Here is a 27,993-nt window from a genome sequence, read left to right as displayed (position 1 = left end):
CAGTTATCCTAGAATCCTCTGAAATTGAATATGAATTTTGTTTAAAGATGTAGTAGATTTTTTTCTTCAGAGAGTAATGTTTAAAGCATGTGTAGTTTTTCTTTGTTTTAGGCCACACTATGTGAAAATGCCTAAAGGCAAACACTGGCATGGCACTTTCTGAATTTAAAGAAGGATTATAAATATTTTATGGCATTCTTAATTTTTGCTTGATCACTCTTCAATTGAGAGCTACGTTTTGGTGTAGGTGCTTCTTAATTTAGGTGTTAGAGTTCCTGTACCTGTGCGGCTTGGTAGATTATCAGTGGCTTGATGGTGTGGATGGTGGAGTTTATGCAGAGTGGACCCACCTGGAAGTGATCTAACCCATCCTCATGTCGGTACAGCAGGGGAGCTTAGGGACCTAGAAACACAGGGATTGGGGCTTGGAAATCAGCAACTGATCAATACTTACCCTTGTTTTCTGTGTGTTTGTGTTTAAGAACAACTTATTTAAAAAATACTGTTGATTCATTAACATTGAGCTTACAACCAACAGCAGGGTAACTCATGCCTGAACAAAGCTTACCTAACACGTGTGTCTTCTCAATAATCACAGCCTGCTTGCTCTCAGGGACAGCAGGCGGCACTTCAGCACTGTGCTCAGGGGCTATTTTAAACAGCAAAATCACCAGAAAAAAGCACAAAAATGCAAAGAATGTAGCAGTCAATAAACTATGTAGAGGAGACCTGTTTACAGGTCAAGAGCTGAAGCCAGAAAGCAGGTTGTTGCCTTATTCATCTTCACCTGGGAACTTACCCTTCAGGGGACCAGCTTTTCACCACTCTATGTACATCTACAAATGACCTCGAAAGCGCCACAAGTATAGATTTTAAGGTTATAAATAAATTTTAGTGAGTAGGTGAATTTGCAAATACAGAATCTGCAAATGAGAATCAACTGTACCTATAAGTAGAAACAAACACCCCAAATTCAGCAGGTTTTCTCTCTAGCTCTCACCACAAACCTTTATGTTAAACAGACCTGGGAAAAATTGCGTGGGAGAGAGAAGAGGAGATTTGAGATGGGCCTAAGATTGATCTGAAACTCCAAAAAGTTAGGTGAAATAAGGCAGTCACAAAAAGACGAATACTGTATGATTTCACTTATGTGAGATGCCCAGACTGGTCAGATTCACAGAGACAGAAGAAGAACGGTGGTTGCCAGGGGCTGGGGGAGGGGAGTGCGGAGTTCTCGTTTGATGGGTGTAAGGTTTCAGTTTTGCACATAAGAATTCTGAAAATTGGTTGCACAACAAAGTGAATGTACTAACACTACTAAACTGAATACTTAAAAATGGTTAAGATTGTAAATTTTATGTGATGTGTGTTTACCATAATTTAAAACACTGAAACAAAAAACAGAAATGGCCAAAAACCGGAGAGAAATGAGGAGAGTTGAACTCCTGGGAAAAAATGGATGGGAAACACAGTTAATTTCAGAAATGAAGATAAAATTACAGGATGTCCAAAAGAAAATAGACTCAAATCCGAATTTAATAAGACACATTGAAGAAAGTCAGGAAAACAACCAAGAGAAAGAAAACAAGATGAAGTGAAAAGGATCTGAAAGAGAGTTGAAATGGAAGATAAAGAAAAACTGCTTATGGGTGATCAGTGTCCATGCAGAAGCAAAATAAAACAAATTAGCAGAACCAATATTTAAAACCATCATCCCCAGAAACCACCTGGAAATAAATAGACATGCGTGTTCATGTTGACACAGCCGATTCTACCTGGGAAAATTGACGTGCAGCTTCCTAGGAAAACTGACTTCAAAATTAGAGAAAAATCCAAGATTTCCAAGTAAAAAAATCAGCTCACTTATATGGGCAACATAGTTAGGTTTATATCTCACTTCTCAAAAAGCATACAAAGCAAGGCAAGAATAGGGGAACGTTAAAGAAAAGTCTCAGTGAAAAAGTATGTACCGAAGAATTCATATCTAGCCAAACTATCCTTTATAAAAAGTTTTTAAACAGAACTCAGAATTCTGTACACATGAGCTCTTTTGAGAAATCCACTAGTTGTCTAGCTTCAACCAATCAAGAAGAGAGAAGGAAACATCAGAAAAATGAGTAAAGGTGAACATTTAATATTGTAGATCTATGAAGAGAAGGTGTGGGCTAGGGTGGAGAATAGTGTATAAATGTGTTCTGATGAAACAGAAAGAATGCAGTGAAGAGAGAATGGAAAGTAGAATTTCATGGATTACTGTCTAGGCAGTAGGTGGGCGTTGGATACATAAACATATGTAAGCAGTTATGTAAACAGACACTGTATAGTAAAGAGTTCAATAAGAAAACGGGCTGAGGGCACTTGAAAATTTAACTGTACTGGAACAAAAATAGGAACCTTCTCAAAGAGTGAAGAATGCACATTAACTAGAACAAGAAACACAGGAAGTATAACATATGCATGACTATTGAACAGTAAGATATTGTTGAAACTAAATGTGTCAGTCTTGTCAATAAATGTACATGGACCTAACTCACTAGTAAAAGAAGAAATTTAATTTTCTTCATAAAGCAAGGTCTAACTAGCAGCTGTTTCAAAGAGATTCCTCTAACAGTGATTCTCAAGGGCTAAAAACGTGTGTTGAAAGATATGCTAGGCAAATGGAAAAAATAAGAAAGCAGAGTGTGATCTAGATATTAGACAAAGTGGAATTCAACCCAAAAAACATTAAATCCAACAAAGAAGAATGCTTTTTGTGATAGGCAGACTGCCTCCCTCCTCTCCCAATGATGTCCGTGCCCCAATGCCTGGAACCTGTGAATAGGTTACATGAAGTGGCAAAGGGACTTTGCAGTTATAGTTAAGGTTACTGACGTTAAAATATGAAGATCATCCTGGGTTATCTGGGTAAGCCCGGTCTGATCACATGAGCTCTTAAAAGCAGAGAACCTTTTTTGTGACTAGAGTCAGACGTGGTAAGGGTAAGTCAGAGATATTCAAGATGTAAGAAAGACTTGATGTGCCGTTACTGACTTGAAGATGGAGGGGGCTGTGTGAAAAGGAGTGCAAACAGCGTTAAGGAACTGAGACATGAAGACTTCCGCCTGGTAACCTCAAGGAACTGAATTCTGCCAACAATCTGAATGAGCACCGAAGTGATTCTTTTCCAGAGCCTCTGGAAGGGAGTCCAGCCCTGCTGACACCTTGATTTCTGACCTTGGGAGACCTCCAGCAGAGGGCTAGCTGAGCTGCACCTTGCTAAGACTTCTGACCCACAGAAGCTAGGAGATAATAGGCAGGTGTTGTTTTAAGCCACTAAATCTGTAGTAGTTTATCACACCCACGATAGAAAACCAATACACTTGTTAATATGAAAATTCACAATTTACAATGAAGATGTAACAGTTATGAATGTCTGTGACCCAAATAATACAGCAACCATCTTTATGAAGCAAGAACTGTGGGAGATTCAAGGAGCCATAGATTGGAACATGCTAACAGTAGGAGACTAACATAGCATTGTACTCAGGGTAAGACATTTCAAGTGGACAAAACTGAGTAAGAGCATAGAAGACCTACATGTGATCAGTAAGGAAGGTGTATCTTGTAACTTTTGAAATTTACATCCCGATAATAGAGAGTACACCTTCTCTCCAGGTGCTCATGGAACATTCACCAGAATTGACCATATGTCGTCATGAGGAACATATCAGTAAATTCCATAGAGTAGATATATTACAAACAACTCTTCTCTGATTGCAATGCATTAAAGCTAGAAATTATAACAAAATCAATAAGCTAAGACACTTTTCACTTGGAAATTAATCTTATATTCAGCAACTCGTGGGTGAAAGGAAAGGAGAAATAAAAACATTGCAGAATTTCTAAAAATTAATGGTAGCGGAAACATCACATTAGGGATACATATGGGATATATATAAAACAGTGATCAGAGAAATTCATAGCCTTTAACACGTTTATCAATAAAAATGAAAGCATAATGATGTACATGAAATTCCAAGCCCAAAAGGCTAGCAGAGGAGCAAAGTGAACCAAAAGAAAGTACAGGGGAAAAATAAAAGCAGAAAATAATGAGGTAGGGAGAGGAAAGACAAGTCAATTAATTTCTGTGTGTGTATGTTTTAATTAATAGACAAACCACTAAACTACTCCAAAAGGATCCACGGCTGCTTGGAGAAATGGCTGATTCTGAGCCTGGGGCTGGGAGGGTATCTGACAAGCCTGCGTCTGCGTGTGTAGAGAGGAAGTGCTAAATCAGAGCAGGGGCATAATTCAAGGAGCTAGAGTGAAGGGCTCCCACTGCCTAAATCTGGGCCCATTTAGGTATCAAAATAATAATAGCAACAGATGATAACACATCGAATACAATAAGAATCTGTGAAGCTATATTCATATTAATAAGTAAATGGAGAAGGGAAAGCTGTTCCCTGCAGTAGATTTCTAACAAATGAATGTAGAATGAATGTCAGAATTAGAAAATCAGCATTTGGTAAATACCACATATTGTTTCTGGCAATAGACATAAATGGGTACTAAAATTAGAAAGAGTTTGTTGGGAACAAGATATTTGCATAATCTCAAAGTATCTCTGCGTAAGACTTACTAATTACAAGAAGGACACTGGTAATTTTACATTGGAGAAACCTGACTGAAACCACCTTAGTTAGCCATGTGATGCACGTTAAGCTCGTCAGTGATGGGACAAATAGGTATGAGTGTGCCTCTGCCGTTTCTGCAGAAATACAGATCTGAATATAAGTATGAGGAATTGGCAACCCAAAATGAAGGACAACCCAAATAACTATCCTCGGCTCTTCAAAATGTAAAGATAGGAAAGTAAAAGAGATTTGGGAACTGCTCCACATTGAAGGATACTAAAAAGACTTAAGCAATGTGTGATCCTGGGTTGCATTTTGGACCAGGAAAGAAGCTAGTTTTTTCTATAAAGGACTTTAGTGGAACAATTGAAATTTGAATAAGGTCTATAGATTAGATAATAGTGTTGTATCAATATTAATTTCTTGATTTTGACAATTTGTGATTATGGGAAAGAATATTCCCATAATCACAAATTATGCGAGGTAAAATGTTAACATTTGGAGAATCTGGGTGAAAGGTCTACTGGAATTCTTTGTTGTATTTTTGCCATTTTTCCCTATATCTGAAATTGTGAAAATAAAAGGTTTTTAAAGTCTTAACTTTTCCTAGATCTTCCCCAGCCCCCAAGTTTTGGCCTGATGCTCACCTACCCCCTTTCTCAATGTAAGTTTATAAAAGTGTCTCCATCAGAATAATACTGAAGTAGAGAAGTTGCTTCTAATCCAAAATAAGGTCAGTTATAACCACGACCAAGAGCTGAGTGGTACTTCACTGACAGATCACCGTGAGAATCTTTGCGACTTGGAATATAATAATCTGTAGCCAGAGCTGAATATTATTGATCTTCTAACTTTTAAAAAAACTTTATGTAGGATACTTGCAACATAAAAGAAGCATAATTCTGTTCACAGAACAAGTCGAGATATGTAATGAAAATCATATGTTCTCGCCCTCTTACCTGTAAGGAAAGCCTGTTAGACTAATGGATTTGCTACTTAGAGTTAGGGGCCTGGGCCCATGGCCACCTCTTATGTAATACGGGACACGGAATGTTCATGGCCTCTGCAGAGAAGAAAGCTCAGGTGGGGTTAAAATTTAAGCCCAGTTATCCATTCCAAAATTCTCTTTTCAAACTCTTAACCTGCGTTGACTCAGTATCTTTTACCATGGTCATCTAATTTTCTAAATGACTTTTCTAAGGCAGGGTTTCTCAAACTTTAGTGTGAGTAGGAATTACTGGGGAATCTCGTTAAAATGCAGATTCTCATATAGTCACCCTGAGTTAGGCCCCAGGAGTCTGCATGGATAACAAGCTCCCAGTTGATACTGATGCCACTGGCCCATGATCACACTGGGATTAGCAAGAGTCTAAGCAGTTTTAAAGAGACGACATACTTCTGTTTCCTGTCCTCATTGTTATTAAAAATTAAGGAAACTAGAAACTTTCCCCTCCTCACACCACCCTTCAGTCTGCCTGGAAAACACACATTCTTTTTTTTTAAAATATTCTTCACACCTGCCATTGCTCTTGGCAAAAAAGGAAGGAATACAGGTATTTTATTTAAGGTAACATTAATAATAAAATACAATAGAAATTAACTTTTTATTTTACATTTATAACTTTTAGTTGAGTTTCCAGGTATCGTAACTTTACTTTCTACTTTTTTTGTTACATTTCTGGATACACAAAAGTTATTTTATAGATATAGGAAGTTCACCTATGAAATCTGACAAGAGATGTGTCAAAAAAAAAAAACCCTGACCCTATATTTTTCTTGCTACGTTGCTTGGAATTTTTGTTTTACATTGTCAGACAACATTAAATTCTAGGATTAGAGGTTCATTTGGGCTAATAAGCATCTTAACACACAAATAATTTTGAGAGAATAATAAAAAGTTTATTTTTGCTATAATGATAGCTTATTTGTGCTGCATTGTAACACCAAGCGGGGTTCAGTTTAAATCAGATTTTCTCAATCTAGCACGATTGACATTTGGGGCCCTATAATCCTTTGTTGTGGGGGGTACTGTCCTGTGCACTGTAGGATGTTTAGCAGCATCCCTTGTCTCTACTCACTTGATGCAACCCCCCCATCCCACACCCCCTAGTCATGACAAAATGGCTGGAGACAGTACCAAATGTCCTTTAGTGGGTAAAATATTCCCAGTTTAGAACCACTGGTTTAAATGAAAGGAAAACTTATATAAAAGGGAGAAAGAAGAGATTTTAGGGAATGGTATGCTGTTAATTAGATAGAGGTACTTTAGTTTTCTTTTTAGGTAATGGAGAAGAGAATGTTCTAGACAGCTGATCCATCATTGGTTTAGATGACATCACATATAAAGTTAGTAGCACTGACAGTGTTTTTACTCTGATGAAAGTAATGTCTTACTTTGTATTATTCATAGATTGTATAACATACCACTTTTTACATTACAGTTTAATGGAAATTGCATAATTTATATCATTAATACACAGGAAAAATTTGGTTTCTGTCCTGCTTATTTATGTCTCTAAAACAAGATGTTTTTCTTAAGAGGTCACTTATTCTCGATCTGTAAATTCGGTGCCATTCCAATCTAAATTCTAGCAAGTCATTTTGTGGATATTGACAAATTGCTTTTAAAATGTATGTGGAAAGAAAAGAGAGACTCAAAATAGCCAACACAATATTGAAGAACAAAGTCAGAGGACTGATGCCACTCAGCTTCACTATAAAGCTACAGTAATTAAGACAGCATGGAATGGGTGGAAGAATAGACACATAGATCAATGGAACAGAATAGAGAGCCCAGAAATAGACCCACAGAAATATTGTCAACTGATCTTTGACAAAGAAGCAAAGACATTTCATTGGAGAAGGGATAGTCTTTTCAACAAATGGTGCTGAAACAGACATCTATATGCAAGAAGTGAATCTAAACATAGACCTTATACCTTTCACAAGAGTTAACTCAAAATGGATCATAGATCTACTGTAAAACAAATAAAACTATAAAACTTCTAGAAGATAGCATAGAAGAAAATCTAGGTGACCTTAGGTTTGGCAATGAGTTTTTAAATATATCACCAAAGCACAATCCATGAAACAAAAAATGTGATAACTTGGACTTTATTAAAATTAAAAACTTCTTTGTGAAAGACACTGTTAAGAGAATGAAAAGACAAGCCACAGACTGAGAGAAAATATTTGCAGAATACATACCTGATAAAGTACTTAAATCCAAAATGTATGAATAACTTTTAAAACTCAACAATAAGAAAACAAACAAGTCAAAGAATGGGCTCAAGTTGTAAATAGACACATCCCCACAAAAGGAGATATGCAGATGGCAAGTAAACATATAAAAAGATAGTCAACATCATATGTCTTTAGGGAACTGCAAATTAAAGCAATAATGAGATACTGCTTCACACCTATTAGTGTGGTTAAAATCCATCCCCCATCTCTCCCCCTAAAAAAATTCTGACAATACCATATGCTTGGCAAAGATGTGGAGCAATAGGAACTCATTCATTGCTGATGGGAATGCAAAATCCTATTGCCATTTTGGAAAAAAGTTTGGTAGGTTTCTTATAAAACCAAACGTAGTCTTTTCATATGATCCAGCAAGTATGCTCCTAGGTATTTATCCATTTGAATTGAAAAATGTCTACACAAAAACCTGCATATTCATGTTTATAGTTGCTTTACTCATAATTTCCAAAAATTGGAAGTAACCAGGATATCCTTCATGGTAAAGGGGTAAACAAACTGATACATCCAAACAGTGGACTATTATTCAGTGATAAAAAGAAATGAGTTCTCAAACCAGAAAGAGAAATTAAGGAACCTTAAAGACATATTGCTAAACAAAATAAACCAGCCTGGAAATACTACCTACTGTATGATTTCAACTCCATGAGGTTCTGGAAAAGGCAAAACTATAAAGACAGTAACAAGACCAGTGGTTATCAGGGATTTGGAGTAAGGTGAGGTAAGATGGATAGGTGATTTTAGGCCAGTGAACCTATTCTGTATGATACTCTAATGGTGGAAACATGATATTATGCATTTGTCAAACCCCATAGAACTATACAACACAGAGTGAACTTTTAATGTAAACTGTCTTTAGTTAATAATAATGTATCAGTATTGTTTCATCACTTGTAACAAATTAGCACACTAATGCTAGATGTTAGGAGAAACTGTGGAGAGCAGTATAATCAGTACTGTCACCTCAGTTTTTCCATAAATTTTAAAATGTTCTTAAAAATGAAGTCTGTTAAATTTTTAAGAATCATTTTTTTGTTTGTCTCACTATTGTTTCTAATAAACACCTAGTGAAAACAACCAGTGTCCCTCAGTAGGAGACTCGCTTCATGAATTGTTACCTCCACACCAGCGAGTATTGTGCTCTGTAGGCTTTAAAACGAATGGAAGCGGTATGTATTTATATAAGACGAAAGCATTTCTTCAACAAGTGCTTAATATATTGTTCAGGACGTGTTACATTTTAACTGAAACTAATGTTCAGGTTGCAGATACTGTGTATGGGAGATATTCTTTTACTAATATGGTGTGCACTCACACACAGCAGCATACACCATTTTGGGAAGGATTCATAAGAAACTATTAATGGTAGTTACCACTGAGGAGTGCAACTGGGGACTTAGGGGTTAGTATTGAGACCTACTTAACTTCTTAAAATTTTTAGCCAAGCTTTGTTCTTAATTTTAACTGTTGGTTGTTTTTTAAAGATGTTCTTTGTACCCCCTTTGGGCCGTGGACTGTTTCCTGTACTGAAGTCTGGACTCCAGCTTTTCACGTTTTCTGTCTCCCTCAAGTCTCCTTTGTTTTGTTTAAGCCAACCTTACTGTTGCATATGTATGTGTTTCTGTATGCTTTCTAACCTGAACTATTAATTTCCAACCAAAGTAGTTCCTTTCTCTCAGGTTTTGTATACACGTGCATTTAACAGATTATGTTCAGTTTAGTAAAGGTCCAGAAATCCTTAGTAAAAATCCTTGGGTTAAATACTGCAAAATTCAGAATTTTTCATTTTTTAGCACAGGTGTGTTTATTATATTTAATAACATCCCCTATAGGATCCAGAGTGGCATCTCTCTTTCCCTCTTTCAAGCACATTTATGATTCTGCAGTCACTATATGAATATTCACAGAAAGTGGGTTAAATAAAGGCTATAAAAAGCCCCATGTTACTTTAAGCCAGGTTTTATCAACAATTAAGTTAGAAAAATAGTTCAAGTTCTAGAATGCTTTGGATTTCCAAATTGTGGATAAGCAGACCTTTATAGCTTCTTTTTTAATTCATGTCTAATTCACATAAAAATTCAGCCTTTTAAAGTATCAATTGTTTATTAGTATATGCACAAGGTTGTACAGCCATCACCGTCTAATTATGAACGTTTTCTTCACCTCAAAAAGAAACTTCATACCCATTAGCAGTCTGCTCCATTCCCCTCAGCCCCTGGCAACTGCTCATATACTCTCTATCTCCATAGATTTGCCTATTCTGGAAATTCATATAAATTAAATCATTCAATATGTGTCATTTTGTGCCTGGCTTCTTTCACTTAGCATAATGTTTTTAAAAGTTCATTCGTGTTGTACATGTAACAGTACTTCATTCCTTTTTAAGACCAAATAATATTCCATTGTATGGATATGCCACATTTTATTTATCCATCATCGATTGATGGACATTTGATTTGTTTCCACTTTTTTAGCTATTATGAATAACGCTGCTGTAAACATTCATACACGAGTTTTTCTGTGGATGTATTTTTTAGTTCTGTGGGAATTACATGAAGGACTGGAATTCCTAGATTATATGGCAACTCTGTATTTAACTTTTTGAGGAAATGTCAAACTATTTTCCAAAGCAGCTGCACCATTTTACATTCCCACCAGAGTTGAATGGGGCCTTCAATTTCTCTCCATCCTCGCCAACACTTGTTATTGTTCATCTTTCTTATAGCCATCTTAGTGAGTGTGACATGGCGTTTCATTGTGGGTTTGATTTGCATTTCTCTAATGTATGATGTTGAGCATCTTTTCAGGTGCTTATTGGCCATTTGTATATTTTCTTTGGAGAGATACCTATTCAAATCCTTTGTCATTTTTAAATTGGGTTGCCTTTTTATTGTTGAGTTGCAAGAGTTATTTATATTCAGGAAACAAATATATTCTCCCATTCTATGGGTTGTGTTCCCACTTTCTTGATAGTATTCTTTGAATCACAAACATTTTTATTTTTGATCGTCTATTTTTCTTTTGTTATGTGTGCTTTAGGTGTGTTTTCAGGAAAACCATAGCCTAATCCAAAGTCATGCAGCTTTACACCTATGTTTTCTACTAAGAGTTTTATAGTTTTAGCTCTTACATGTAGGTCTTTCATCCATTTTGAGTTAATAAGGGGTCCAACTTCATTCTTTAGTTTGTGGATGTCCACTTTTCTCAGCACCGTTTGTTGAAAAGTCTCTTCTCTCCCCATTGAATTTTCTTGGCGTCTTTGTCAAAAGTCAATTGAACATAGATGTACAGTTTTATTTCTGGAATCTCAGTTCATTCCATTGATCTATATTTCTATCCTAATGCCAGTACCACATAGACTTAATTACTGTAGCTTTGTAATAAGTTTTGAAATTGGGAAGTGTAAGCCCTCCAACTTTGTTGTTCTGTTGTTCTTTTTCAAGGTGGTTTTGGCTATTCTTGGTCCTTTGCATTTCCCTATATGGTCTAGGATCATCCTGTCAATTTCTACAAAGAAGCCAGCTGGGATTTTAATAGAAATTGCATTGAATCTGTAGATCAATTTAGGGAATATTGCCATCATGAAAATATTAAGTCTGATCCATGAACATGAGATGTCTTTTCATTTATTCAAGTCTTTAATTTCACTAAATGATGTTTTGTGTCTTCAGTGTACAAGTCTTGTACCTCCTTACTTAACTTTATTGCTAAGTATTTTGTTATTGATGCTATTATAAATTGAATTGTTTTCATAATTTCATTGTGGAATGTTCATGGCTAGTGTATAGAATACAACTGATTTTTGTGTATTGATCTTATGTTCTGGAACCTTGCTGAATTCATTTATTTGTTTTAATTGTTTTACTGTGATAGTCTTAGGATTTTCTAGTATAAGATGATGTCATCTGCAAATATATATAGTTTCCTTTCTTTCTAATCTGGACACCTTTCATTTTCTATCTTGCCTAATTGCCCTGGCTAGAACCTTCTGTTTAATGTTCAATAGAAGTGGCAAGAGTGAACATCCTTGCCTTGTTCCTTATTTTAGTGGGAAAACTTTTAGTCTGTCACCATTAAATAGGGTGTTTGCTGTATAAGATTTATAGATGTCCTTACAGGTTGAGGAATATTCCATATATTTCTAGTTTGTTGAACATCTTTCTCATGGCAAGTGCGTTGGATTGTATCAAATGCTTTTTTGTGTCTATTGAGATGATCGTGTGGTTTTTGTCTTTTATTCTGGTAATACGGTGTATTGATTGATTTTCTTGTGTTGAACCAACCTTGCATTCCTTGGATAAATTGCTCTTGGACATGGAGCATAATTCTGTTATTATGTTGCCAGATTTGGTTTGCTAGTACTTTGTTCAGGACTCTTACACCTATTTTTATAAGGGGTATTGGCCTGCAGTTTTCCTTTTTTGTGGTGTTTGTTCACTTTCTCTTTTTTTTTTTAAGATTGGCACCTGAGCTAACATCTGTTGCCATTCTTTTTTTTTCCTTCTCCTCAAAGCCCCCCAGTACCTAGTTGTATGTTCTAGTTGTAGGTCCTTCTAGTTGTGCCATGTGGGTTTTTTTCCATCAAATTTGGAAAGGTTTTGGCCATTATTTCTTCTAATATTCTTTCTGCCCTTCTTTCTTTCTGGGGTTCCTATTATGCCTATGTTGTTATGCTTGGTGGTATCCCACATGTTTCCAAGGCTCTGTTCACTTTTCATTATTTTTTCTTTCTGTTTCTCAGACTTGATCATCTTAATTGATTTATAGTCATATGCCACATAATGACATTTCAGTAGGTGACAGACTGCATATACAGTGGTGGTCCCATAAGATTATGATGGAAGTGGAAAATTCATATCACCCCGTGATGTTGTAGCTGTTGCAGTGTTATAGCACAACGCATTGCTAACGTGTTTGTGGTGATGCTGGTGTAAATAAGCCTACTGCACTGCCAGTCATGTGAAAGTAGAGCACATACAGTCACACACAGTACATAATACTTGATCAGGAACGGCTGTCTTACTGGTTTATGTATTTACTGTACTATACTTTTTATCATTACTTTAGAGTGTAGTCTTTCTACTTATGAAAAACAGGTTTACTGTAAAACAACATGTGAAGTTACGCCAGCAGCGGCCTCATACACCTCGTGTTCACCATATGTCTTGACTGCATTGTTTTCTCTTCTGCTTGATTTAATCTTGGGTTGTTTTGTTCATCATGGCCCCTAAGCCTACAAAATCCACTGCTAATGTTGCCAGCAAGAGGCCACATCGAGTGACCCGGAAATGAAATTAAAAGTGATTAAGGACTGTGAAGGGGGGAAATCAGTGATGCTTGTGGTTCGTCAGTCAGGCATGTCCCGTTCCACCAGGGCAGCGATCTTTAAGAACGAGAACAAAGTGACGGAAGCTGTGAAAGGATCTGCTTCATTGAAGACAATGAGGCTAACAAACGTTTCAGAAAGACCTACATCACACGTGGAGAAACTTATAATGACCTGAATTGAAGATACAGAAGCATATTCCTCTCGGCACCATGATGATCACAGCCAAAGCAAAAAATTTGTTTACAATATTGAAAGAAAAGTCTGGACCCAGCTGAATTTACTGCTAGCTCTGCAGGTTTAAATGATTCAAGAATTGTTAGTCATTGCATAATGTGAAAGTGAGTGATGAGTGTATGAGTGGTGATGTGAAGGTAGGTGAAAAATTTTTGGAAACTCTAGATAAGCTGATGATGGAGGAAAATTCCTTGCCAGAGCAAATATTCACTATGGATGAAACCTCCTGTTCTGGAAATGGATGCCTGAAGGACTTTCATCCACAAGGAGGCCAAGTCAATGCCAGGTTTCAGGGCTTCTGAGGACAGGATAACAGTCTTGCTTGGGGTCAGTGTTGCAGTCTACAAATTGAAACCCTTTGTGATGTGGCACAGGGAGAACCCCAGGGCCTTCAAGCATGTCAGTGAGCACACACTGCCAGTGTACTACAGGAGCAAGAAGTCATGGATGGCCCAGCTCCTCTTCCAAGATGCCTCCTGAATTTCTTGGCCGGCAAAATGGAGAAGTGCTGTTTGGAGAATAACATACCTTTCAAAATTTTGCTTATTGTTGATAATCTTCCCAGACATCCTCCTTTTATTGGTGATCTTCATCCCAATATCAAAGCAATGTTTCTCCCTCTAAACACCACCTCTTTAATCCAACTGAAGGATCAAGGAGTTATAGCAGCTTCTAAGGCCTACCACCTGAGTAACACCTGCCCAGGCTATTGCTGTAACTGAGGAAGACACTGATGAAATTATGGAAGGATTACAACATCTATGACTGCCTCAAGAACCTTGCTTGGGCTTGGCATGGGATCGCCAAGGAGTGTATGAATGGCATCTGGAAGAAGACACTCAAGAGGTTTGTCCATGGCTTCAAGTGATTTGCCAAGGGCGAAGAGGCTGAAAAAATCAACAATGCTATGGCTGCGATGGCAAACGACTTTACCCTGGGTGTGGATGCGGATCATACTGAGGAGCTCCTAGAGGTGGTTCCTGAGGAGTTGACTAATGCGGAGTTGCTAGGACTAGAACAAGAATGCATCGCTGAAGAAGAGGCAAGAGAAAAGGAAACTGCAGGAGAAGAAAAACCCCAAGAAAATTCACAGTAAAGGGTTTAGCAGAAGGTTTTGCAGATCTCAACAAGCTCCTTAGAAAGTTTGAAAACATGGACCCCCAAACTTTTTTTCTTGTCATTATTCCTGGAACATAGAGTATAACAACTATTTACATAGCACTTATGTTAGGTGTTGTAGGTAATCTAGAGATGATTTAAAGTATATGGGAGGATGTGCGTAGGCTGTGTGCAAATACTACACCATTTTATGTAAGGTACTTGAGCATCTATGGATTGTGGTCTCCACAGGGGTCTTGGAACTGGTTTCCTCTGGATACCAAGGGACAACTGTATTTAGCATTTAGGTCAAACCATGATGGTCTTCACTGATTGTGATTTTGGAAGAACTAATTTAAGTTCTTGTATTTAAATATACACAGTTTTCTTGGTCTTTAGAAAACATCTTTTTTACATCCTGTATTTTGTTATGTAGCTGTGATTAAACAGTCTAACTCTGGGCCATTCATCCCAACAGATTGGAAAATAGTTAAGCATTTTTTTCTTTTCTTTTTTTTCTCCACAAAATGAACATCAAGGGAAGGGAATCTTAACTTCTACTGCCTTTTCTGTGTCATGTTCCTGTACCACTAATTGGCATCTGGCAGTTGTACTGCCTCTTGCTACAAGCTGTTTCTTATTGACAGGCTGTAGGAAGTAATGTGTCTCACTTGTCGATCCTCAGTATAAGGATATTGGGTTCCAGTTCACCTAGGCACCAAATGTAGGTGCTCCAATCTAGTAGAAAGAGATTGTTTAAGCTCTTTTATACCCTTTGCTAATGAGCTTTTGTTACTATAAAGGAGTCACTTCAAATTTCTGTAGCAATGAAACCTTTTTTCATAAATACATTCTTATGGGAATTACCAGTATGTAAAATTGGATACATGCAGTGTTTGCTGTTTTAAGTGATGACTCCGGCCTCTTTGGTCATCTCGTGCCAACCTTCTCCTTCCCAGTAGGCTCCACAGGCGCTGTCTCAGAACTGAGGAGTTCCCGAGAGCACAGGCCCAAAACTCATTCCAAAATTCACCTTTATAGGCTGGGTAGGGCGGTGGGTTGTTACTTTACTTCTTTTATCCTGTCAGAATTCTAAAATATACTTCAGCAATCATGTGAAATAAGGTGAAAAATCTCCCTGACACTCACGATGTTGCTCATCTGTTTCTGTCAGTTCCAGTCAAAGGAGAAGCCAAAAACCCTTAGCTGTGCTTAACAGGAATCTTCTTTCTGCTCTGGCTTTGTGGACTCTTTAGTCTAAGTGTCCCTGTAAGTTAGGGAAGACGTCGGGGAAAAAAGAGCCTAGATTCTTACAAACATAGATTTCACCGTTTTTTATTCTGAAATTTTACTCCTTAGAGACCCAGTTCCAATAATTTTTTTGCTTGTTTTCTACCATCACTAATATAAAGTTCATACAGTAGAAGGAAATGTGTTCCACTAGTTACAATGCTCAACACAAGTCTGCACAGAAGTGCTGTTTAACAGGACGGTTTCTGCAGTGCTGCTGGTACTGTCACTCAAGCGATGTGTCAGTTCCGTAGGCTTTCCTGGGCTCTGATGTAATAGTGTTACTTCTGTGGGAATATGTTCCAGGCCCCCTATTTTAATAATGGGTTAATATAACCAGATGAGTTTCTTGGTTTTGGGTTTTTGTGTGTGTCTTAGTCTTTGATGTACTTTTCAGTTAACGTTGAGCTTTATATTTGCATGTAACTGAATATAAATCTTTTATTTGACCCAGTAAAGAGTCTCATTTGCTTACTTACTAATGAAGACTTTTAAATGCTTTGTCACTTTTGTTTATGTTTTCTCAAATAGTCTCATAAGGAAAATTTAGATGAAAAATGCATAGGATTATATACTAAATTAAAATGTACCTTGGATCATTTTAGTCAGATGATTGTCATATGCTAGCAACTCATATTGAGGATAATGGTTTTGTGCTTTTAATATCAACTTTTAGAACTATATTTTAATACCTTTTTTTTGCTTTTAGATCATTTGGGGAATATTTTTCATCTTAGTTGCATTGCTGTTTGTAATTTCTCTCTTCCTGTCAAAGTAAGTATAGTAGACACATTTTCTGAAGTACTTCTGCAAATCCTGTGATGTTACACGTTTTCCATGCTGAATTCCATTAGTGAGCCTATTCATCTTAAGCAGCTATTTTACTTGAAGTGTTCTGCAGCATTAACTCAAAGAATGGCTAAAAAGAGCCAATAATAGTATTTCTTTATTCTATATCAATTGAACACTATCTGTAAGATATTTAAGTGAGGTTTAATTTGTTATCCATGGTTTTCTCTGACTCAATTGAATTTGCATGCTTAAGTTATAAATTAACTGAAAATATCGTCATATATAAATTCACTCTTTATAATTTTTTTTATGTTTTAGTTTGGATAAAGCTCTCCATTCAACTGGAATAGATTCTGGTTTCATAATTTTTGGAGCTAACCTGAGTAATCCACTGAATATGCTTTTGCCTTTACTGCAAACAGTAAGTAAAAAATCAGTCATTTTATACTCTAGCAAACATTCTCACACTTTGTCAGATTATTGTGTTAACAAATCTATTAATACTTGGTAATATATGCTTGTGCCCTCTGCTGATCTGGCTTTTTCTTTATATGTAACTTCTACATTGATATGTTGCTCTAAAGATTATCATATTAGTATATTGATGAATTCTTATGTTATACATAATTTGCTTTGGGATACATTATAAAGGTGAACTTTTCCAAGCAATTCCTGTTTTTAATTTTTAATGAAGTCTTTATTCCATATATCAAGGTAATTTTTAGTTTATTTCCTAAGATAATGGTACTAAACAATTTGGTAGCAGTTTGGTAATTGTTTTTTGGAGGATTCCTTTTCTTTTGGTATTATCATAGTTCATAGTAGCCTGATCTAAATCAGGGTTGATATTTTAAACATTTGCCAAATATAAATAATGAAGTGTCAGTTAATTTTATATGACTTCTAAAGTCCTTGCTGTGTATTTGTGTATCAAATTTAATTTTATGTTTTTTTCAGGTTTTTCCTCTTGATTATATTCTTATAACAATTATTATTATGTACTTTATTTTTACTTCAATGGCGGGGATTCGAAATATTGGTATATGGTTCTTTTGGATTAGAGTGAGTATATATTACAATATTTTTATTTTTTTCATCATTTTGTGAATAATCTCCATTATTACAAATTATCTTAGCTTTATAATATACAAGTTGTAAATATGTTGATACTAAAAGTTATGGAAATATTAGCTTTTTCACTTTATGTTAACATAAATGTGCTTCTTGTCTAGAGCACTTTTCTTACATAAGGTTACATTTAGCAGTGTCAGGAGACATTTCTAGTTGTGAGAACTAGGGGGTGCTGCTGGCACCTGGCAGGTAAAGGCCAGGGACTTTGCTGAATATCCTGCAGTGCGCAGGACAGCCTCCACAATAAGACTCACCCAGCTCAAAATGTCGACAGTGCCAGGGTCCAGAAACCCTGGTCGAGAAGTTATATTATTTTCCTTGTGTTTGGCTGCGTGGAAACAGATTGAAGCGCAAATGGAGCCACTGTAGCTCAAAAGATGTCCTTCCTAATAGGAGTTAAAGATTACTATATTATTGGAGAAAGGGTTATTTTCTCCTTATACTCATTTTGAGATAAATTAAGAATTTTAAAATGAAGCTGTATCAGGTAGAAACTACTTCCAGCTGTGAGAAAAGAAAATCCGATTAAATAGTGGCTTGAACTAATGAAAGAGATCTTGCTATAGAAAATTTAAAAATCTAGCATTGCTTCAGTAGCTCAAAAATGTCAAGTCTGATATCTTTGTAATCTTCTTGGCTTCTCCCTCCTGATTGTGATATGGCTGCTGCAGCTCCATTTATCCTGTCCATGTTCCATAAGTAAAGGTAGGCAGGAGGAAGGGGTGACACCTGTATCAGTAAAGCAAGACTCCCCCCTGGAAGTCCCCGGAAGACTTGTTCTTTCCTTTTGGTATTTAATATTTTATCACTGCTAGCCACTACTAGGCATAAGGGAAGCTGGGAAATGTAAATTTTGGGGTGATCATATTGTCATCCTCTCCAGAGTTGGAGCCCTGTTACTCTGTGCTGTACTGCAATCTAGTAATAAAGCAGGGAGGTGAGCTCTCAGTTGCTGAAATAAAAGTGTGCTCTGCCGTTGAAATGGAGCCAAGTCAGCCAGCTCCTTGTATTTGTTACCATATGTTTTAGTTTCCCTCCATTATAGATAGGTATGAAGATATCTGTAGTCAGTTATCGTAAATTGTCATGAACTAGATAACAGAGTATGTATGAGGATGTCATAAATATTTATAAACATGTGACATGTCTGTTCTTGTGCAGTAATGTTATGCATGTAGATGCTTGCCATGATTTTTAAATAAACATAAAGCTAAACCTAAAAGCTTTGCAGGGAAAGAATTGTTTTTACCATTTTTATAATTATTTGAAATGATTAAGAATTCTTAGTATTTATTTTGGAAAAAAGAAATGGTTGGTTGGACTGTGTTCCTTACCCCTACCACACGAGCGGGACTTGGTGCCTTACACGTAAAACATATTGCTGAAATGCTCTCACTGTCCTTTTTCTTTGCAGTTGTATAAAATCAGAAGAGGTAGGACCAGGCCCCAGGCACTCCTCTTTCTCTGCATGATTCTTCTGCTTATTGTCCTTCATACCAGCTACATGATTTATAGTCTTGCTCCCCAGTATGTTATGTACGGAAGCCAAAATTACTTAGTAGAGGTAAGTGCAAAATTTAAAACTTCATTATTTTGATATTTTAAAGATACTGATATTTAAGAGCAAATTTTAATTTCTGAAGGCTGGCATAAAATATTAGCTCATTAGATTAAATTTAATATTGCTAAAGCTGGTTTTTCATTGCATTTTTTAGTATATTTATACTTGTTTCATACAAGCTTTTTAAAAATAACCCATTGAATTTCATTACAATAGTTCCTTAAATGGATCCCATGGTGCTAAGCTACTGAGCTTTATCTCTGTACTTTATTAAAACTCATAATATTTCCTCTAAGATAATATTTTAAGTAATTTTAATAACATGACTCCCCACAAAGTTTTGGTGAGCAAAACATGGCTGTTCATCAGTACTACGAGTCCCACAGGAGAGGCTTTATAAACATTGTATTTGTGAGTAACTGGGCTTTCTTTTACATGATAGAGACACTGATTTTTTGATGTTGATCTTTCAAAAGCCAGCTCTGGTTCCTAGTTGTAATTGGACAGCTAGTTTGGATTTTTTGACAGGTTAAAATATTTTGACCATATCTGATTCAACCTTTCTTTAGTTTCTTTCCTTTTCCTAAAATACCTCTTGCTCTCCTTCCTAACAATTCACATCTAATCCATGTTACAGGGCTTAGTGCAAGCCTTGCTTTAATGGAGTCTTCATGCATAATCTAGTCTGTCACTCACTCCTTTTTATTCTGTACTTTCTCCATCTTTCTCTACTTTAACATGGAATTAGGAAAAAAAATCTAACAAGCACATCAAACCCTTAGTCAATACCAGCTAAGTGTTGAGAGGTTAGTTCATTGGAAAACACTAAGTAATGCGGGTGGAACAAAGATAAGGCACAAATCATAATTGAGGCCTACGAGTGAGTTTGGGAAGCGCAGTGCTGGAACATGACCTGACTCATCTTCCTCACTTCTGTCCTTTCTATTCTCTTCTCGCCTCGTCCTCTGCACCTGGTCCCTGGGTCATGCTTATTGAACATCCCTCTAGGAATGAATGAAGTACGCTCATGCTTTTGCATGGACGAAAGATAGTTCTTTTCTTGTTCCACAGTGGAAAAATAAATAGGCTCTTTCTCTGGGAAGAATCTTTCTTGTTCAACACAGGACCTGAAGATTGTTGCAAAAAAGCCCCAATGTTAAAGTTACAGTAAATCTTATTCTTCTAATTACAATTTTGCATAAAATTTACCTTTTAGAGGGGTCGGCTCAGTGGCACAGTGGTTAAGTTCGCGCGTTCTGCTTCCATGACCTGGGTTTGGCCAGTTCAGATCCTGGGCATGGACCTAGGCACCACTCATCAAGCCATGCTGTGGCAGGCATTCCACATATAAAGTGGAGGAAGTTGGACATGGATGTTAGGTCAGGGCCAGTCTTCCTCAGAAAAAGAGGAGGATTGGTGGCAGATGTTAGCTCAGGGCTAATCTTCCTTAAAAAAAACAAAAAACAAAAAAATTTACCTTTTAGAATATTAGCTAGATGTAGTTTAATGGAAAACAGAGTATAAAGCTCATAATGTGATTAGTTTTGAACCCAAATATATTTATTAATATAATATTTACATTTTAACTGTATTTTTATCTTTCAGAGCAACATAACTTATGACGACCATAACCGCAATTCAACCGTTTCTGTGCCAAAAAGATGTGATGCAGATGCCCCTGAAGGTAAAAGTTGCTCTTATCAACTATCTTAGAATTTGTTACTCTATAAGAGAAGAGCTAGCCAGCCCTAGTGGTCTAGTAGTTAAGATTCTTTGCTGTCACTGCCATGGCCCCGAGTTTGTTTCCCAGTCAGGGAACTAGACCACCCGTCTGTTGGTTGTCATACTGTCGTGGCTGCATGTTGCTGTGATGCTGAAAACTGTGCCACCGGGATTTCAAATGCCAGCAGGTTTCACAGATCTTCCAGACTAAGACAAGCTAGGAAGAAGGACCTGGCCACCCACTTCCAGAAAAATTGGCCATGGAGACCCTATAAATAGTGGTGGAGCATTGTCTGATAGAGCGCTGGAAGGTGAGAGGGTGGTGCAGGAGGACCAGGCAGGGTCCTCTCTTCTGTGCATAGGGTCACTGGGAGATGGAATCAGCTTGAGGGCACTGAGGGGAAAACCAAAAAAAATTGCCTTGCATTTTGTTGCATTAATTATTTGATGCGTTTGTTTTCATATGTAGTAACAAAGGAACTTTTAACAAGGAGAAATTGGTAACTATCTTTAATAGAATTTCTTGGTGATATCATGATGAAAGGACTGTCATAAATTACTTACTTATGAAGTAACAAAAGGTAATTATTGATCACATTTAAGAAGAGATCACTTTTTTTTTTTTTTAGCTTTCAGATGTACATCACAATGTATTTCAGGAAATCACTCTTAAATGACATTTTTTTGCTTGAAAAACTCATGAGAGTTTTGGTGGAATTTACAGTTTTTCAGACCAAGACCTAAAGTACCTATGACCTAGAACAACTTAAATCTATCCAAGTCTAGTCATTTTAGTTGATAATAATAGCAGTTAACTTTTAAGAACATATAGTTGTGTTCCAGGCACTATGCTAAGTAAGACTCCGTGATCCTGTGCTCTTAACCTTTGTGTATTTTTAAAGAATCATTTTTTTCTATTTTCTTTTGCATTAAAGTGGTTTTTTTCCTTTGAATTTTATAGTATTCTTTCCTGATTAAGGATTGCAGGTTCATTCTTTCAAAATTTGCAAAATTTTTTTCCACTTCTGCCTTCAAAATGCTTTATTTCCCGGTAAAGTAATATGTCAGATGTTGTATATTTCTTCATAAATCATTCATGGGTACTATTACAAAAAAGATAAACTCTGAGTTTCTTAGCAGGGTCAACTAAAGAATGGGATAGAGTAACAGGAGTAGGCACAGAATACAGAGATAGCTCAGAGGAAGAAGTGCTTAACTCTGCCTGGAGGAGATCACTGTGGAGTGGTAGTCAAAAAAGAAAGGCCTCAGAGAAGGGACCCAGAGCTGCATCTCAAGGTTCAGGACCAACTTAGCTGGAATGTGCTTCAAGAGAAGGCTGTTCTAGGCAGGGGAGCGAAGGCACAAATAAATAGATCTTAAACTGTATGGGTGTGCGTGCAAGAGAATTTAATACATTGTTATTGTTGTGTTTTTTAAGTTATGGGGTTAGAAGGTTGGAGAGAGGGAGGAAATGCAGATTGCAGAGTTAGGAGTCAGATCTCAAAGGTCTTGGAAAGTGTCTAAAGAGCCAGTGAGGAGTTTTAAACAGTAAAGTAAAAGTTATGTTACGATTGTTTTCAGTAACTTAATTATAGCAGTTACATAGAGAATGGATTTGAGAAGTTGAGACCAGAGCATAGAAGTCAGTTGGGAGGATTGCCAGGGGGAGCTGTTACAATAACCCAAGAGAGATGGTAAAAGCCTGAACTAAACCGGGGTCATGAGTGAGAGTGTGAAATGAAGAAAGAAGTTGAGGGAGTAAATTGAAAGAATTTCTTATTACTTGGGTCTTGAGCAGTGGCAAAGGAAATACAAGATTCTAGAATGGCCCTCCAGTTACTGAGTAGCTTGGTAAAATTTGGTTTTACCAAGCTGAGATAAAAAGACATATTAAAATTAGAGAAGAATGTAAGAAATGATTAGTTGACTTGAAATGTCTCAGGGACATTCAGATGGAGATTTCATAGGCCGTTGGGTGTATGTGTAAGGAACTCAGGGTAGAGAGTGAGAAAAGCTTGGAGAGTGGAACTCTGAGGAATATCATTATCTAAGGGCAAGCAGATAAAGAAGTACAGAGAAGAGGACTAAAAAGAAGTGAGAAAAATGTTAATGATGGAGATAAAAACTAATTGCATTGAATAAAAAGGAATATAAAGCAGCGACTGAGTTTACATTAGTCTTCAGTGAAATTCATAATAGACATTGAGAGAGATTGTATGGAAACTAGAGAAGGCATGCAGGGTCAAGTAAGCTTTGTTGTATTTTGTTTTGTCTTATAGGAGAGACTTTAGGGATGATGGGATGGGGTGGGAGAGGTTGAAGAAAAATATCAGAAAGGTTGAATGATGGGCGAATATCATCCAGTTCTGGAGGAGATGTTATTAAGAACGTCAAAGCTTTAGATGGAATGAAGGATACCTCTTTCTCAACATTGCAAGGAAGGAAGTAAGGATATGGGCTCAGAGTGTAATTTCTTAGGGAGGGTGGGCAGGAAGCTGGCATTTCTCTGTGATTGTCTTAATTTGCTGTGAAGTCTAAGTTCAGGTCATCTGCTGAGAATTGAGCAGGCTATGGGGCCACAAAATTAAAGAAAGTGGTGAATGTTTTTGATAGACTAAAGGTGGATAGAGGAGGGATATGACTGAAGATATGTTAGTGATAGATCAATATGTCAAGGAACAGAGATGAAATTATCAGTTGGTGTTTTTGTTGAACAAATCTATATGAAACAAATAGTATGATGATTCTGCATTGATGCTGAGGTTGTCTGGGGAGGTGGTTGAAGGAATGTGGTAGGATGGAAAGCACAGGACAAGATGAGAGTTGTTGAAGTGCCAGCCACAGAGTCCAGGACGCACAGGGAAATAAGAGGCTGAAGCTGGGAGAGAAAAATAAAATCGAGAGATGAGATGGGGAAACAGATATGGTGGGGATACATTTTTTGGCCTGAAGAAATAACAGTAAAATGTTTCTAGTGTAAATAAATATGACTGGATTTTCCAATTCTGCTTTTGTAATGACTTTAATCCAAGATTTTTTACTTTGAAATATACACATACACACATCACAAATAGGGTTGGTAGTTGAAATGCTTTGAGTTGTCATTTTTAGCTAAATGCAAATAGAATGAAAAATTACTGTTGAGTTAATTTGTAATTTTTTTTTTAATAAGAAGGCAGTGACCTCGAAAATCTAAAGTAGATTCTGTTTCTTAGGTTCTTATAGTAGTATTGAAAGCTTAGCAGAAAAACAAATAAAAACAAATCAAGATTTCAAAATTATGTTGCACTAGTAAAGGGGGCTTTAAAATGCCCCTATATTGCTGACCTGAGTGAATTTGTACATTATAGATCAATGAACTTTAGTCAAATGATGCACTTCACCATAATGTTTTTATGAATCACATTCAGTATTTTTCCTTTTCACTCTAATCTAGTTTACAGGGGTTAAAATGACTCCCTTTGAACTGTTGAATATTTTTCTTAAACATTTCAATTGACTTATCCTTTGAAATGTTATTTTGCAGTACAAAAACATACTCTTTAGGTTTACAGATTTGATTTATTTTTTCCAACCTCTTTTTATTCTTTAGCTAATCTTTAATGTTAAATTTCTCTGTGCGTACTTGGAAGAAGTTGGTAGAAATCTGATCATTGAATTGGGGATGGCAAGGTAGGTTGTTTAAGAGAATACTTTAAATAAAAATATTGATAGAGAAAGGTGAAGAAGCAGGTTAGGGCGTGAGAATCGACCCATGGGGTGGGGATGGGGTGGAATGTATGGTGATAGCCTGATATGGCAGTTTCCATTTAAATGTGAGCCAGGAAATCTCAGCAAGCAGAGAAAAAAATCAACACTGTTATTTGTGACATTTTGGTGGGAACATTTGACTAGAGTAGATGGTGCTGTAATATAAATATTCCATAAGGTAATTGATGGCACCTTTGTTATGTGTCTGCTGCAAATTACAGAATTTTGGAGAATGATTTTAGGTTGAGAAACAAAAATTATAATTCATAGTGTTACAGTTAGAATTATTTCTGAAAAAAAGATAATCTTTCTGGAAAGATGTTAAAGCAACGATTTCTAAAAATACATATATTGATCTCTTATCAATATTAAGTACATTTTAGAGACTTCTTTTCTTAAGTAATATTGTGGTCTGGGATTTATTAAACATATGGAAAATATAACTGAAATCGTAATTTTAAATGTTTACAATGTTTAAGATTCAGAAGAGAGTCATTCATTGAAAAATAGTTTAGGTTCTTTGTGTTTACAATAATCTTTTAGAGAGTAGAATGACTTAGCAGATTTATAAAGAATGCCTATCATACTATGTTTATAAAGTTCTCTTAATTTGACAATATTAAATACTTAATTTATTCTGACAGGTAATGCGTAGTTCATATGTTCAAAGTGAGTCAACTGAGCAAATTAGAAATGAGATTTCAAGTTTTATATGCCATTATGTAAAGTACCTTTACATTCCTAGTTTTATATTCTATAATTGCTACTTAATCTAGTAGACATTAATACACAGTCAATATCTGTGTTAATGTGAATTAAATAGTTAAAATAAACAGAATCATTAAAAGTAACATAAACATACATAAATATTTGAGTCAAAATAGGAAGATGAAAGAGCGATGTCCCTTAATGGGCAAACAGTAGACACTGTGAGTACTAGGGTAGATTTTGGGAAAGAGAGAACATGTCAGAGGAAACACCTGTACAGTCCCTGCCTTCAAAAAGCATTCAGTCCAATGGATTTGAGTATGAAAATAAATAATTGTAATGGAAGGGAAAGTAAATGGCAAGCTATATTGAAATTATAAACAAAATGCCATGGGAAAGTAAAAGGGAATAATAATTTATTCTCCCCAGGGGACAGTATAGCATTTCAGCTGGGCCCAAAAACGTAAGTTAAATCTAAATGAACAAACAAAAAAACAAGCAGAGAAGGAACCTGCATTATGGGTTATTCTGATTAAGTATATTTGTTAACATAATATAGACAGCCTTAAAAATAATTGAATAACATATAGCTTTAGATTTTAGCTTTAGAGTGTAATTTTGCTAGCAGAAATGGTTAAGATGACTCATTAGCAGATGATGCTAAAATAGAAACTGATGTGTTAAGCTAAACTACCTGAATTACAAAAAACTGAGCGGGCTTAAGATTAAAAAGCTAAAGCAGAATCATAATTATATATAGGAAGTAAAAGGGGAAAAAGTGAGAATTATTTGAAATAACTAAAGATAATGTTAGAGAAAAATTAATAAAGTAAAATGTGTATTGATATCTTACTTTAGAAAGTGGTTGAACAGTAAGTTCTGGAGTAAACAAGCCCGCCATCAAGAAATAACTCAAAATATATTCTCTACGGATAAAACTCGTTCAAGCTGTTTCACTTTTGCCAAGAAATAAACAGTTGGGCTGTTTTCCCAGATCCTCAAGTACCTATCCTTCTGAAAACATTTATCTAAGATATTGTGTCAGTTATGGGTAGAAAGGCTTTTCCCCCCTCCTTTTCTCTGTTAGAATTTTAGATTGGAAAAAGGCTGTAAAGAGACACAGCAGTTGTAAACAATTTTAAAAATATAAACTGGAATGTGAAAGCAAAACAACAAACCCAGAAACTGTAGAGAGGCTGTTTAGCTAGTTCAATCCCGTTTAGCCCCAAGAGATACGAGTTAAAAGTTGCACAGACAGTGGGGGACTTGGGACTGTAATGCAGAGGTCTGGATTCCCAGGCTTTCATTCTGCATTTAAGATTTTTGTGTTTTGTTTGCTCATCTCTCCTTTAAATTTTAAAATAAAATGATATTACTACCTTTTTAATGTAATGGAGATAGCCATTAGAAGCCACAAGGGAATGACAGTCTCAGAGAACATAAAGGGAAACTGGAGGTCTGAGAGTAACCCTGGATTGTTGGCGGGAACGTGGGCGTCCAGAAAATGACAGGTGAACCAGAACCATGGCGTTGGAGCATCCAGGAGAGTGCCACGTCCGGGGTCGACAGCGTCAGTGCTTCAGAGACAGATTCAGCAACTGGTGAATCTTAAACCTTTGAGAATGCAGTTTTAGTGGGTAGTATGGGCTGAAGTAGTAGAGAATTAAGTAAAAAATTGAACAATGAAGAAAATTCCTTATCTTAATGTGGTTTTGCTTTGAGATTTTTACCATGCTTTCTAAATAGCCTTAAAAAGTCCCATGTATTGAAGGGCACCTGAACTAAAAGCATGTAGGTGTTACTGAAAGTTGTATATAAATCTAGTTTTTAATATGAGATCATACCAAAATGCATTCAGGAGCTTGCTGTTTGGCTGATTCCTCTTGAGTCTTTTTGCAGAGTAAAGGTATTCTCAATTCTACATATCTATTTCCCTAATTCATGCATTGAAAGAGCACATAGAATTCCATTTTTAATATTTTTGCTTGAGTCCGACATCCAAGTGGAGACTTGAGTTGCATCTGGAGTTCGGGAGAAGTTGACCCTGGATCAATCAGGGACAGGTGGAAAGTGAAGCCAGGAGGCTAGAGGAGAGACCACCAAAGAAGGAGCTGAAATGGAGAAGGGGTGCAAGGGCTGAGCTCTATGCCTGTCCACTGTCAAGCGGTTAGAAAGAAGAGGAGCAGCCAGTAAAGGAGAACTAAGAAGGAACAACCAGCAAGACGGGAGGAGAGTTAGTAAGTATGGTTTCCTGTAAGCCAGGGAGAGTGGTCAGCCACTTCAGGTGCTGGGGTTTGTCAAATGAAAAAGGAGAGACATCACTCAAACAGATTATTACAAGAGGAAGAATTCTCTGACCCTGAGATCTGCAAGTGTTTCAGAGATCTAGCAGAAAAGGGCTTTTCTTTTCTAGGGAGGAGTGAGCAAGGCTGGAAGGAAGCAGATGTTAGGGAGCAGGGTGATCAGGGAATGTTCTCCTGAGATCAGCCGACAGGGATCCTCTA

General features: G+C 36.5%; 1 protein-coding gene across 1 annotated transcript in view; it reads left to right on the top strand.

The window, feature by feature from the left end:
- The window catches only part of LMBRD1 (LMBR1 domain containing 1), a 112,004-nt gene that overhangs the window by 67,424 nt on the left and 16,587 nt on the right, over positions 1–27,993 (top strand). The window contains exons 10-14 of the mRNA XM_070584845.1: positions 16,535–16,599; positions 16,936–17,038; positions 17,575–17,679; positions 19,163–19,312; positions 20,915–20,993. Of these exons, the coding sequence (XP_070440946.1) occupies positions 16,535–16,599; positions 16,936–17,038; positions 17,575–17,679; positions 19,163–19,312; positions 20,915–20,993 (502 nt within the window). The remainder of the gene's footprint in view (positions 1–16,534; positions 16,600–16,935; positions 17,039–17,574; positions 17,680–19,162; positions 19,313–20,914; positions 20,994–27,993) is intronic.

The sequence above is a fragment of the Equus przewalskii genome, chromosome 19, assembly GCF_037783145.1.
Source record: "Equus przewalskii isolate Varuska chromosome 19, EquPr2, whole genome shotgun sequence".
Taxonomy (NCBI): domain Eukaryota; kingdom Metazoa; phylum Chordata; class Mammalia; order Perissodactyla; family Equidae; genus Equus; species Equus przewalskii.
This window is presented reverse-complemented; position numbering and strand designations above follow the sequence as displayed.